Here is a 13,869-nt window from a genome sequence, read left to right on the forward strand (position 1 = left end):
TTTATGAGATAATTAGTGATGATTCTAATGTTATGAAGGGTTTTTAAAATTTTATAATGCTTAAATCATTTAATTATTTTTATAAGACCATAAACTTTATACATTATAAAGAGATCAAGTCATTTACTATTATTTAGATGTAAATAGAAAGAAAAAAAAATATGGTTGAAACTTTAAAGTTGGTTTATGTTCTGATTCTATTTTATTCCATATTTCTTGGCATAATAGTATGTAATTCTTCTGGAATTACGTATTTTGACGTTCGTTGTGAAAAAGATAAAGATTGTCCAAAACCTCCGAGGATTAATATTAGGATTAATATTAGGTGTCGTAAAGGCTTCTGTGTACAGATCTGAAACATACTAATGATATAAATGAGTTCTTGCTTTAACAAGATAATTGTATGATATATCTTATGTTAAAATGTTTCATTTGTTATCATTTAGATTTTATGCATGCACTAAATATTTATTCCTCCTCCTGCTCCTCAATACTAATTTCACATAATCCTCATCTTGAAACCATTAATTCAAACCAAGTCTTATCAAATCCATTGTTAATTATGTTTCAGTCCTCACTGAGATGAGACAATATGAAAATATTATAATGAATCAACAATAAGCAGTATCAAAAAGAAATTAAACAAAAAAACTACATTTTTTTAATGTAAAATACATATATTATAAATAAAAAGGTGAAATCTCATGCAAGAGTTAAGAGTACAACCACATAGTTATGTCAAAAATAAAAAATAAAAAAAAAAAGAGTACAACCACATAGAAATTAGTGTACAAGAAGTAATAAAGTCAAGCAATAATAAAAAACATAGAATCCCACCCACAGAAAACCAAAAGTAAGAACTAAAACACCAACGGAAAACCAACTAAACTCCTATCAAGAACCCTCAACCACAGGCTAAAGTTTAGAGTTCGACTCGACTTTTAGTTCGTCGAACTTGGTTCATGAACCAAATGGGTTGAATTTGAGCTGAAAATTAAATTCGTTAAATAAATGGCTGAGCTTCAACTATATATAATTTAACTCATTTGAAAGTTCAGCTCATTTAATTCATGAATCGACTCGATTACAAATATATATTTGCAACATGTGGCAAATTTCAAGGGGCAACATAGAGAGTTAGCACAAAACAAGTCCCACATCGGAGGTCTTGTAAGCTTACAAAGGTCAAAGTAAAATAAGCGCTTGTTTTGCATCCTTCTACGATGTTTTTGCACTGTCATTAAAGTGACATACACATTCCATTTTTCCAACTTGAACAAAGTAGTTTAATTTTTTTTAAGTTACCACTATTACGTGAGCACTCGGTTTCTTGAACCAATTTGTGGTTTGGAAGGGGTTTTAGGGAATTCTATAGATTTGTATATTTAATATTTGCCTTTTAAAAATAATTAAATTAAATGGTGAAAAGATCTAAAAAATTATCTCTTTTTTTACAACAAAAGAAAATAATTTGAATTATGTGTTTCAAGCTAACTAACCGAAGCTAACGAGTCGAACTGAGTTGTTCATGAACTTTTAATGAGTCGAACTTAAGCCAAAAAAATAGTTCGTATCGAATTCGAGTCGAGTTTCGAGCCGAACTATTTCTTAAAGAGTTGAGTCGAGCTTAGACAAGTTCGACACGATTCGATACATTTCCAGCCCTAACCACAGCCCAACAAGAGCAAGACTAGGAACATAACCCATCAGTCAACCAATCCAAGACAAATCTACCATAAGTCACTAACAGTGTCAACATAGAATGTGTTCATGATCCCAATCATAGAAGGAACAAGTGTGACCATAATGTTTTCATAAAAACCAATTTCAAGAGGAAAATTTAACAATATCCACCAACCGTAGCAGATACGTCCCTTCTCCAAAATGATGTGAGCGTTTCGGGATCTCCACAAGGGCCACACAAGGGCAATGAGGAACTATTGAACTTTTATTTTGTTTGTCAGTTGCTGTTTTGGATAATCTTGATCAAGTTGATTTATGTTACTCTTTTGGATTATGTTTATGACATATGGTTATGGTATTTGAATATTTTTTTGTCAATGGATCGAGATTTTATGTGATATATGTGACTCTGTTGGATGTTTCGTGTCTTGAATTTCGCTTAGATTTGTGGTGTAGAGAATCGGTACTATTTTTATAGATTGAGTGAAATAGTCGGTTATGTGTTTATTGGTTAGGTTAAATTGTTGATTGTGCTTTGTAATTTTTGTGCTTGTAATTGTAGACATTTGATTTGGTCGATAATATTAAGCACACCATTGAGTTTAAGTTTATAGGACACATTGCCAATGGGTCTTTAGGACCAATGACACCCTCTTTAAAACAGACAAAATTGGGAGGATGACTGTTTTGGAATATTGGATGATTTTTTTTCTTCTTCTAGTGTTTGTAGATTTGCTTATTGAGTAGTTTGATTAGTTTTTGATTTTGAGACGATTAAACACCGATCAGGTTTTGTCCACGGTTGAAATTTCTTTTATGGCTAATCATAAGAGTAGTGATATATTGTACATTATTGCATCCTCTAATTTGGACTATCCAGATCTGTAAAAATTTCCTTCCTTTGTTTTTGGTTCCTTAATAAAAATTTCCTTCCTTAATGGTCAATTTTCGCTTCACCCAGTTTTTAAGTTCATGGACATGTATCTAGAGATGGTTTAATAAGTTGCATTTTGTGCTATTTTATCACTGTTGTAGCTTATATGCATGGTAACAACGATAACTATTTATGAAGTTGAAGCATGTGACGTACTGATCCCAAACCCTCGTTTTTTCGGTAGATTAATTCGCCCGTTTTGGGGTTTGATTCAATCCATCTGTTAAATGAGTCGTATCGTATCCGTGGCTGCCGTAACTAGGGAATGCTGATGTTGGGTTAACATTTTTGATTGAATTAGTGTCATGAGCTTCATCTGATGTTTGAAAATAAAGTCTTTTCTCTAAACTTGGTAGGATTCTTTTAGCAAACTGTTTATTTATTTATTTATTTATTTTTTTGTAGGTGTTCAGTAGAAGAGATTTGATGTTTATTAGGTATTAATATTAAAAAAATTATAAAACAAGTTATTTGATCCCACTTAAGCATTAAAATATAAAAGCTCTATTGTGGATGCTTTTAATTCTTTCACTTATCTGATTTGGATGTTTTAATTTTTTTTTGCTAAAATCTGATATCAATTTTCCTATCAAAAGAAGATAATATCCTAAGTGACTATAATATTACCTATTGCTGTTGAAAAACAAAATTGAACCTGATCAAGGTCTCATGTTTAAATGTATTTATAATGGATGCATTGGTTGAGACTTGACAACAACAAACTTGAAAAGAATCTCATATCATGTCGACCAAGAACGTTCGTAGTAAAATCTGAAGAGAATTATTACATTGAAAGAGCATGCAATCCTACAAAAGAGATTGCAATTGTAAGCTAGAAGTATCTATGAAATATTTTCATTTGTTGAACTTTCATGTTTTTCTCCTCTGAAAAAATGTTTGACTACATCCTAGTTAGTAAAATGAAGAAAGGACTTTATTTTCTACAATTTCAACTGCATTTGCATTTGCAAAATGTCCCCATAGAAACCACTCCATGAAATTGATTGAGCTCATGACGACTGTAAACTTTTGGCGAACTTTTTAGCCTGCATGAGATGAGAGAAACATGTGAGAAAAGTTACAAACACAAATCAATAGCGAAAGTATGTATGTTTACTTAGCCAAAACAGACCCAGAATGCATTTTTTGGAGTATATGGCTAGGCCATTATCATGAACGAGAAAAACAGAAGAGAAACGTAGAAGAGTATTCATATTGTACCTGTTCTAGGGTTAGAAACATAATCACGTTCCAAGATCCTAGCCGTCCAAAATTTGGGAGGAACCCTTTATAAAACGCCAAAGGTCCCTGAGAAACATCAAATTACACAGCCAATCAGTTATGATAAAGGACAACCCTTTGATAAGATAGCCCCTTGTTTAACTCAATTTAAAGGTAAATGACAGAGAAAAGGTGTGTAAATGTCCACTTTCTCATACACGTAAACCAACCGAAACAAATAAAATAAAATAGAATAAAAGGTGACATATAAGTTCAACCTGCTAAGCTTGTGCACTATACCAACTAGATACAATTTTTCTTAAAGGCAAATTTTAATGGTTAGTCTGTTAAAGGAAAGGGAAAATTGTTAGCAGCAGAGGTCGAACCCTGGACCATTCTTAAAACTTCTTTGATGTCCCAGCCCACACCATTGGGCTAACACCTTCGGGGGGAAAACCAAAAATATAATTAGATATGATAAAATGGTCAAAATAATTTTATGCACCCACCTTAACAGTAAAGGATCTACATAAAGTTAGTGATTGTACCAAATCCAAATATGACGGTTAATGTTTATAACAGAGCAAAATAGTAACAGTGGAAGAAAACATACATCATTCTTTAAGGTTTTGACAAAGCAATCAAGGGTGCTTTTGTAACTAGAATCTCCCATCATTCTCGACTTGACCTGCATATTCACCAAAAGGAAGATAGAACATCAGAATTATTAGTAGAAAGGTAAGAATGAACAAGCTAGAAGCTCACTTCATCTTGTTCACCCAATATGAAAATGAAACAGTAAAAAAGTATTTCTATACATCCACATTAATGGACCTTAAAGAGATCAGCTGTTGTTAATGACAATCTTTTTTTTTAATAAGTTATAAGAGCAAACTGATTCTACCATTGTGTAATCATTCTGGAATTTTTATCTAATCATGGTTTGATTAGGGGAAACTAGAGACAAATTCATATTATATGTTGATCAAGCCAAGCCAACGATGTATATATAGTACACACTTAAAAATTACCACATCAACCGGGGAGCCGATACAGACAGCGAAAAACCCTGCTCCAAGGCCAGCAAAGAGATGAGTTACAACATTGTCGGTGAATCCCGGAATTTTCAAAATAGTCTGCATAAAAACATTAGTTATTAAAAAAATTTCAGCTTTGTCTACAAAACAAATACTATGCAACGCAGATCACAATGCATACTATAAATTACCTGTTTCACTTGATCATAGCTAGCTAGTTCAGCAGCGTTGATAATACCATTTCTCGCTATGTTGGGACCAAGCCCTGTCCATAGAGCTCGAACTCCTTCCTGAGTGTTAAATGCAGATTTTTAAAAACCAAAAAAAATGAAATACATATTTCTCTTTCATAAATCATGTTAGGTTAAATGTATAGACCTGTCTCACGATTGACGAATAAGCATTCAAAGATCCAGAGTAGCGCCTGGGAACACCAGGAGGTAATTTTCCTTCTGCTTGAAGTCTTACTTTGACAAGATCAGTTGGATTTGCCACCATAATTGCCACAGCACCTGTTGATGTAACAAATTGAAGAGTTGTAGGCAGTGAGTATCAAGGTAGAGAAAACACAAATACATGTTAGGAAAAAGTACATAATCCCAACATATTAAAATAAATTCAAATCAGAGCTCACAGTGGCACAGAAACACTATTCCGACAACAACTTCCAGAATTGAGCTATACCTGTCGTAAATGCAGCTAGAATTTTCTTTGACAGTGGAACATCGCCAACATGGTCACTCCCCGTGTAGAAAGTCTTAACCTGTTAATCACCATGCGATTCATAGATAAATAATCATACAATATAGATGAACTCAAATAAGTGAACAAGTTTGTGATAAAGATTCGAATCTCACAGGCTCATACAACCCAATTCTTAATCCTCCATACAAACATTGACGATGTAGCCCTGGCACAATGCCCTTCCAGAGTGCTGAAAGACCTTCTTCCCTGGCAATTGTTCCAACTGTTCCCAGCATACCCTTATATTTAGGCAAGGAGGATACATCACCAGCTACAGCTTGCTTTTGAAGTTGAAGCCTAACTTTGGCGGTGTCCAAAGGTATGGTACAAACCTATATCAATTACAAGAACGTTTGAGCAAGAACTTCAATATATGGCTCCAAGTGAGTACTTATAAAAACGGTATGAGAACTAACAAATGAACATGACATGAGAAACACAAAAAGTAACCAGTAATAAATATATGACTAGTGAAATCAAACTCGATTGTTAGCAAATCAGGACAAAAATTCGGCATATCCAGGGAATATTGTCACTAAATAAACCTATGACAATGTAGAAACTGTTTAAATAGAAGATAATTTGATAGAGTATTCAACTTTGTCACGTATAACTTTAATGCCAACAAAGTTCAATCAATAAAAGCTAGATCTGCATGTGCATAATTGCATACTGTATTTGGATGATAGGAAATGAAGGGGAATATAAAGGGAACGAAGGGAAGGGGGGGAGTTCCTTGTTCCTTTGATTATCTTCCAAATAAGGTGAATGATATTTTTGTCTCAATCGCTCCCTTCCATTCACCGAAAAATATCCTACCACCCATACAGCATTACAATTTCCATGTCAAACATCTTCTGTCCAACAATTAAATTCCAACATGTACAATAAAAACCAACAAGGATGGTAAATAAAACTCTTGATCCACCTCATTGAAACAACAAACAACCCGAATTACAACCCTTTCATTTCATCACACCAGACTAGAGCACTCAAAACCCATTGTAAATGACCACCATTAACTAATCACAACTAGATAAACCAAAAGTAAAAATAATGGAGTAATGTGTTAGGCCCGGGATCTAACTTTTATATGGTAAAGAAAGCTTACTTCACGAGCGCTTCACACAAAAACATTATAAAAACAAAAGCGTTCAATAAGTTTAGTCCCTATAAAATTTAACTTTTTGCTATGTTTTTAGGGTGCGTTTGATTTGCTACAAAACAAAGGATTGTACCAAACAACTTTTATTGTACCCTGTTTGATTTAAAAACTGGTTTTTTGATAGAACAAAACAAGTAGCAAGGGACTAGACAAAATAAACATGAGACAACTTTTTGTCCAGAGGATAGACAAATCAAGAAAACCAAAATACCCTTTTTATTTTACAACATAAAAAATACTTTCTCTATCTTCCTCCATGACAATTTTGTTTTGTCATGTAATGTTCTGTCCTATGAAGCACGGACACTCCTCGGATTAGGCGTGTCCCGGCGGTGGACACGACATGACACCGACACATATAATTACACTTAATTATGTGATTTTCTCAAATTATTAATGGTGTCGTGTGTCAGTAGTGTCCGTGTCGTGTCCTGTGTCCATATTCGTGCTTCATAGGTTCTGTCCAATACTTATTGTTTTGCAAATCAAAGGCACCCTTAGTCTTTGTAATACTTTTTAGTCACTACAAATCACAAAAGTGGATCTTAGTCACTCATATCCGCAAATTGTTGGCAACCCTTTTGAATAAACAAACATAATTCAACTAAATTACACAAAAATGTTCGCTTGATCATAAAATTTTCAGCTGAACTGATATCACAGAAGAAATTAGAACTAGCAAATCCATTCCATTGAAATACAAGTGAGACCAGATCCATGACAACCACAATAAAGCAGCAATGTAAATAATACCTCAGCGAAACATGCGGAGAAAGCACTGCTAGCGAAGGTTGGACCAAATGAGAGGTTGGATTTGGAATCTGCAACCATGGCAACAATAATGAAGAAGGAATCGAAAGGTTGCGTTGCGTGTGAGAAATGAGAGTTGAGAATTTGGGTTGTTCTTTTTTCTTTTTCTTTGATCGCTGTGTATTTCGAAATTGGAATTGGAATGGTCAATTATTATTGTTTTGGAAGTTTTCTTATGCGGCAATTAGGCACCGTCCTAATGGAAGCAACTTACACGTTCTTTGTTCGATTAGCAATCTAAGTCAATATTACAATATTAATTAATTAATTGACTCAAATCAAATTTGTAATTTTTTATTACAAAATTTAGGGTAATGGGATGGTCCTAATTTAAGACAAGGAAGATCTTCATGTTACAAATGTATTTACATTTATCTTCTCTGAAGACACTAGCGAATTTTGAATTTAAGAAAACTCTAACACGTATATGTAAGTGAAGGAATTAGAGTTTAAACCCCAATTACGGTGTTTAGCTTAGCAATTTTTACATTTTCATCGGCCAAGTTAGGATTTTTAAACTAGTCAATTTAGTTATCAAAGGTATTATTTTATCTTTAATTTAATTCATTACTATTAAAATCAACTAAAAGTTCATAAACTATACTCACATTGATCAATTTGATCTCTTTCATAGAAAATCCATCAATTGGATCATATGATTAAAAATTACAGATAATATTGTATTTGCTCATATGATTAATGTTTATATCATATCATTTTGTTTTTTAATTTTACCTCTCTTATCTCAATTGAAAAAATTAAATATAAGTTTTTTGACTGAATAAATAAATATAAAATAAATATATGCCGTTTTATATTTATAAATTAGTTTGATTTTACTAAACACCGCAAATTCAATGTACTACATTATCAATTATATGTTATACTCTATGAGTAAATTTATCATCTATCAATTACTTTTTACTAATCGGAGCCGAAGTAGTCATGAACTGGTATATAACTCTTTCTCTCATATATGTTGCTCATATTGATTTAGTAAATTAGGTGACAAGTTTGAACCCAAGACTTCCAACTCTTTATCTTATAGATCAAACTAGATGACTTACCTAACCTCAATGTCTCTTGTGCATTGCTGATGATTGAAAGCTTATGCTTTAAAAGATAATCACAAGAACTTCCTTTGTGATTCTTATCAGTATCATGTCGATATTGGTTATGAGAAAATTTTGATTTAAATCTATCTCAGGTAATCCTACAAATTTACTACTACTTTTCATAAAAAAATAATATAAAAATTGACACTTCTTTTATTTCCTTTAAATAATTCCCTAGCTGCAAATGTAAGGAAGTTGTGCATTACTGCATTCTGAATCAAAAGGAGGAAATACTCATCGTTTATACACTTAATGTGTATGTGATTCTTATCGTTAGGCTCTTTCATAAAAAAAATGTTCTTTCTTTTAAGAGTACATAGATTTTCACAAATAATAGGTTACTTGTTCACATGATTTATATTGAAAGTTTCTTCTATGATGAAGCAATTGCAAGTGATCGAAGAAATCAAAGCAAATTGACAATGACTACCTAAGAAATATCAATGAAACTCAAGCCCACATCTAAAAGTTTACGGTCAATATGTCCCTTCGAGGACATTTGATAAAATTGGAACGAACGGTCAATATGTCCCTTCGAGGACATCTATAAAATTGGAACGATACAGAGAAAGGTTTACGGCCAATATACCTACAGCCAGGGAAAAATAAGTTGGGGGTGGGGGTGGGGTGGTGGTCCTCTCATATGTAAATTACAGAATCCTCTTCGATTGTGATCATGTTAATTTTACTAGTTTCTAAGTAAATCTCTTCTTGGTTTCACTATACAATATAACTCCAATAATGGTGAGAACATAGCCAAGCATTCCTATCATTGAAACAGGGTTTTGAAATATCAAAATTGAGATCACCACGGCAACTGCTCCCTTTGCATTTCCCAACACCTGAAAATATTTGACAAAAATAATCCCATTAAATGTCTTTTTATCTGCTTAATTAAGCTTCCGTAAGTGTTTAGTGGCCAACACTTATCAGGGCCGACACCGACACAACACCAATACATGTGGTTACGTCGAATATTTCACATTCTCATCTATCAATGTTGATGTGTCAATGTTGTGTCTGATGTCCGTGTTTCATAGTTTAGTGTATACGATGCATGAAATGAAATAAGTTGAAATGTGTGGAAAATGAATAAGTCAGTATATTAGACGTAAAGTAATCTATGGTATTGAGACATACCTGAAGGGTAAGTGCACTTGTATATTTGGTCACCAAAAAATTTGTGAGGTTCACAAAATATGCAAGAGAGGAACTCAAAAGTAGATACCAGAAAATTCTGATATCCTCACTAGCAAGCTCCATAGTGATTCTAAGCACGTTTCCCTCTATCAACAATGTTGCAGGGAGTAAGACCAACATTGCTATAGGTGCCATGTAAAGCAACAGGTTCATAGAATTCAACTTTTCTCTGAAAAGTATCAAAATTATTTGAAGTAAGTTTAAAGGGAAGTAGATAATTGCACAACCAATTTGCACTTGTAGAATGTTTCACCGACACTTCTGATTAAAGGTATGGTCGGTGTTCAACACAGACAAGGACACACAGCAGCACATGTGATTACATTCAATTGATTTATTGTCTCAAATTACCACTAGTTTCGATGTATAAGTGTCATTGTCAGTGACGTGTCTATTGTTCATGTATGTGTCACTGCTTCATAGTCTTTTATGACAAATATCTTGTATATAACAATGACAAAACAAATAGAATCGGATCCGGATTATGTGCGGCCAACGGATCATGACAACATACATTTGCCGCAGTCACGTAATCTGAACTATTTGATCAAGATTTAACTACTCGTTTTCCAACTTTGTAAATCAGATTGCAAAGTAAGTTGGAATGTGAGTCGTCAACTCTTGATCAGGCTGTCTGGATTGCTTGACTACGATTTCCTATCTACAAAGAATCCAAATTCAATAAGATCATTACCCTTCCGAAGACAACAAAATATCTTGAAGCACTGATTTAAATGCTCTGGCAGCTGTTGATGCAACACAGATTATAAATCCAAATAGATGAAAACTTGGTTCACCCTGCAGAAATAATGTTGCATGTGAGATTGATGAAAAACAATTTGATTATTGAAGGAATTAGAATATAGGTAATTCAAGCATTTACTTTTAATCATATCAAACTTACCAAATCAAGTTCCTTAAAGATTAAATGAGCTAAATTTCAATACAATCATTTTCAACAAACTAATTTCATTTGAATTGACTTTTGATTAACATTCACCCAAAAACACTAAAACTAATATAACAAAAAATGATTGGCGCGTGTTTGGTCTAGTGGAAGAGGTTGGTCCCACAACATGACCAACCTAAGGTTCGAATTTCCATTATGAAATGTGTCAACATTTCACAATAATTTTGACAAAATCTAGTTTGGATTCTAAAAAATTATGACGGATTACCAGAATATCTCCATGATTTTGAGAAAAGTTACTCTCTAATACGACAAAATCATGTTATCACAGTTATTTCGCCAAATTTAACGTCAATCCAATCATACACTAAAACAATTCAAAATTCAAAACTAGCATTGACTTATTTATCACCCATTGGACTTGACATTTTCATTCTCTTATTTGGATTTCCGATAATTATGACGGAATATTGTCCAAGATTTTGAGACAAATTACACTCTAATACGACAAAATTATGTTATCACGATTACTTCGCGCAAATTATGTGTCAATCCAATCATGCACTAAAACAATTCAAATCCAAAACTAATAACATAAGATAAAACAAAAATTCTTAAAATTATAAAGAGATTGAAGATTGAAAATTATTTACCCCACTAGCAATGACAACACCAGCAACAACAGGCAAAAGAGTAGCATAAGTAACCCAAGCCTCTCTTTTTCTACTCACAACATAAGCAAAAACAGCGGTGAAAAAAGGTGTAGTAGCACCAATAGCTTGATTAAACGACACCGGAATATAATTCAACGACATGTTCCCGCAAACAACGGAGAAACAAAACACAACACTCAAACCACAGATCTTGAACAACTGATTCTTAGATTGCACATTCTGCAAAGGTACAATATCCATAACAGAAATTCCAACGTAACTGAAAACTGAACACAACATCATGTGACACATGGTGAGGAAAACCGGGAACTTGTAACCATAGCTGCTTAACAAGTACTTGTTCATTAGAAGAACACCAATGTTTGAAGTGTACCATGATATTACAACCATAATTGTTGGCCATGGAATTGAGTTTTTCATCATCTGGGTCATTATGGATTTGATCAAAATTCAATATTTTTTTTTTGTTGGATTTCTTCAAAGAAAGATAAAAAAACAAAGGCTTTGTAATAAGGTTGTAGATAGAATGAATAAATGGTTCATCCTAAATGCATGTAGAGAAGGGAATCAATCTAATTCAATGGTGATTTTTGGGTTTGGAATCATTTTCGAGGATTGGAAACTGAAACTGAACATTTTTTGTTAGGTGCATGGATGTAACGTTCCAAAAGTTTGATGATTTTGAGGATGATTTTGGTAATTACTTGAATGAGACACTTTACCTGATTATATTTTTGAGGATGATTTAGACTATGTAATGATGCAGTCATTGCATCCTTTTGCCGCTATCAAATTCCTAAACCAAGGAGATTTTAGTCACTTTTATTTTAATAATTTTTTTAAAAACACAATATGTGACACGAGTGACTAATTCGAGGGGTCAAATTCCACCATCAACTAGTCGGGCTTCGTTTAAAATTTGCACCGGAGAAATGAAATCTAAGGTCTTAGAGGAGCACGATCCAAGTTCGATTCTCAACACCATCATAGACAAGGGCGGTTCTAAGGCCCGACGAGTCTGGGCAGTTGCCCGGACTTCGGCCCAATTTTTTTGCAATTTCTTATGTAATTTCTTATATAAATCCTTATAAATTGGGCAATTTCTTTAAATTTTTTTATTATTTCTTATATAAACCCCTATAAATATGTTGCAATTTTTTTTTTGCACATGCTTTATAATAATTCTGGCTCTGCCAGTGATCATAGACACTCAAGTGGGTTTTTAGTCACTTATTTTTAAATCTAAAAGTATAGATTTTATTTTAATTATAAAAATATAGATATTTAGATGTCTTAACCATTTGGTTCAGAACTTGATATCTTATCGGTGGCTATGAATTATTATTTTTTTTTAGAAATATCAACCTCTTAAATGGATTTCACGCAAAAGATACATTTAATATAATAAAACAAAAAAAAAAAAGAGCGGATAAATCACATGATCGTGTGCATACAAGAATTTAATTTAATTATTTTATTTCTCGTATCATAGATTCATAGTATCATTTAAAAAAAAAACTAAAATATAACTTTTATTTTGAAGAATCGAATCTAAAACTTTAACGAAAAATACACTCTTAAATTTCAAACCAATACCACGTGACTAAACCAAGTGGGGAAAAGAAAATGTTTGAGTGTTGTTCGGTTTTAATTTCATACCGTGTCGATATTTCAGTTAAGTTTAATACTATACGCAGTAGCGTGAGTATTGTTTATTAGTATGTGTGTGCAATTACATGTGATTCATTCCTAACAAACTTAAATACAAAACTTTAACATTTAGTGAATAAATAACATTTACTTCAAAAAAGTAACATACTTGTTAGTTCCATTTAGACACTGACAACTAAATTGCCGGCCTAAAGTTAATTACAAGAACATTTGGCTTAATCTGTATTAACTTTTGCATGGTTTTAAGCTTTAATTTCTATTTATATTTCTTGTCCCCCACAATTCATTGTCCACCGGATTGCTTATCTTTTTCTTTGTTTATAGTAGTACTTTGTTTCATTTTCATTTTCACATGCAATTGCTAAAATAACATTAAGTGAACAGATTTAAAAACTATATCTTTGCTTCCACTATAAATAGCTAACTACCTATTTGTGCATATTATTATTGTGGTTCATGCTCGTGCAAACAATAATCTTTAAATACTTGGCATAATCTATTTATTTTTTTATTTTTTTTGTCAAGAGCATAATCTAATTCTAAAGTTACTACAGTCTATATGTTAAAATGTAATCATTAAACTAATTTATTAGTACCAAAAATAAAATAAAAATGAAACTTCCAATATATAGTTTTGATTGATTGACAAGCAGATAAAGATGAAAATGATGTCAAAATCTAGTCATTTGTCATTGTGAACATCGT

At 32.6% G+C, this 13,869-nt stretch overlaps 2 protein-coding genes across 2 annotated transcripts; both read right to left on the reverse strand.

Annotated features, from left to right (window-relative positions):
- Nucleotides 1-3,325: 3,325 nt before the first annotated feature.
- Nucleotides 3,326-7,751, reverse strand: LOC11428066 (mitochondrial uncoupling protein 1). The gene is made up of 9 exons (XM_003604737.4): nt 7,538-7,751; nt 5,733-5,951; nt 5,560-5,638; nt 5,254-5,387; nt 5,067-5,165; nt 4,870-4,974; nt 4,452-4,526; nt 3,839-3,925; nt 3,326-3,663 (listed from the first exon to the last, which is right to left on the reverse strand). The coding sequence occupies exons 1-9, from the start codon at nt 7,613-7,615 to the stop codon at nt 3,628-3,630; spliced, it is 912 nt and encodes a 303-aa protein (XP_003604785.1). The 5' UTR covers nt 7,616-7,751; the 3' UTR covers nt 3,326-3,627.
- Nucleotides 7,752-9,115: 1,364 nt separating this feature from the next.
- On the reverse strand, nt 9,116-12,199 carry LOC11422753 (probable sugar phosphate/phosphate translocator At3g11320). Its single transcript, XM_003604738.4, has 4 exons — nt 11,473-12,199; nt 10,604-10,707; nt 9,850-10,078; nt 9,116-9,551 (listed from the first exon to the last, which is right to left on the reverse strand). Exons 1-4 carry the CDS (start codon nt 11,923-11,925, stop codon nt 9,405-9,407), a joined length of 933 nt encoding a protein of 310 aa, XP_003604786.1. The 5' UTR covers nt 11,926-12,199; the 3' UTR covers nt 9,116-9,404.
- Between the last annotated feature and the right edge of the window lie 1,670 nt (nt 12,200-13,869).

This window comes from Medicago truncatula, chromosome 4, assembly GCF_003473485.1.
Source record: "Medicago truncatula cultivar Jemalong A17 chromosome 4, MtrunA17r5.0-ANR, whole genome shotgun sequence".
Classification (NCBI taxonomy): Eukaryota; Viridiplantae; Streptophyta; class Magnoliopsida; order Fabales; family Fabaceae; genus Medicago; species Medicago truncatula.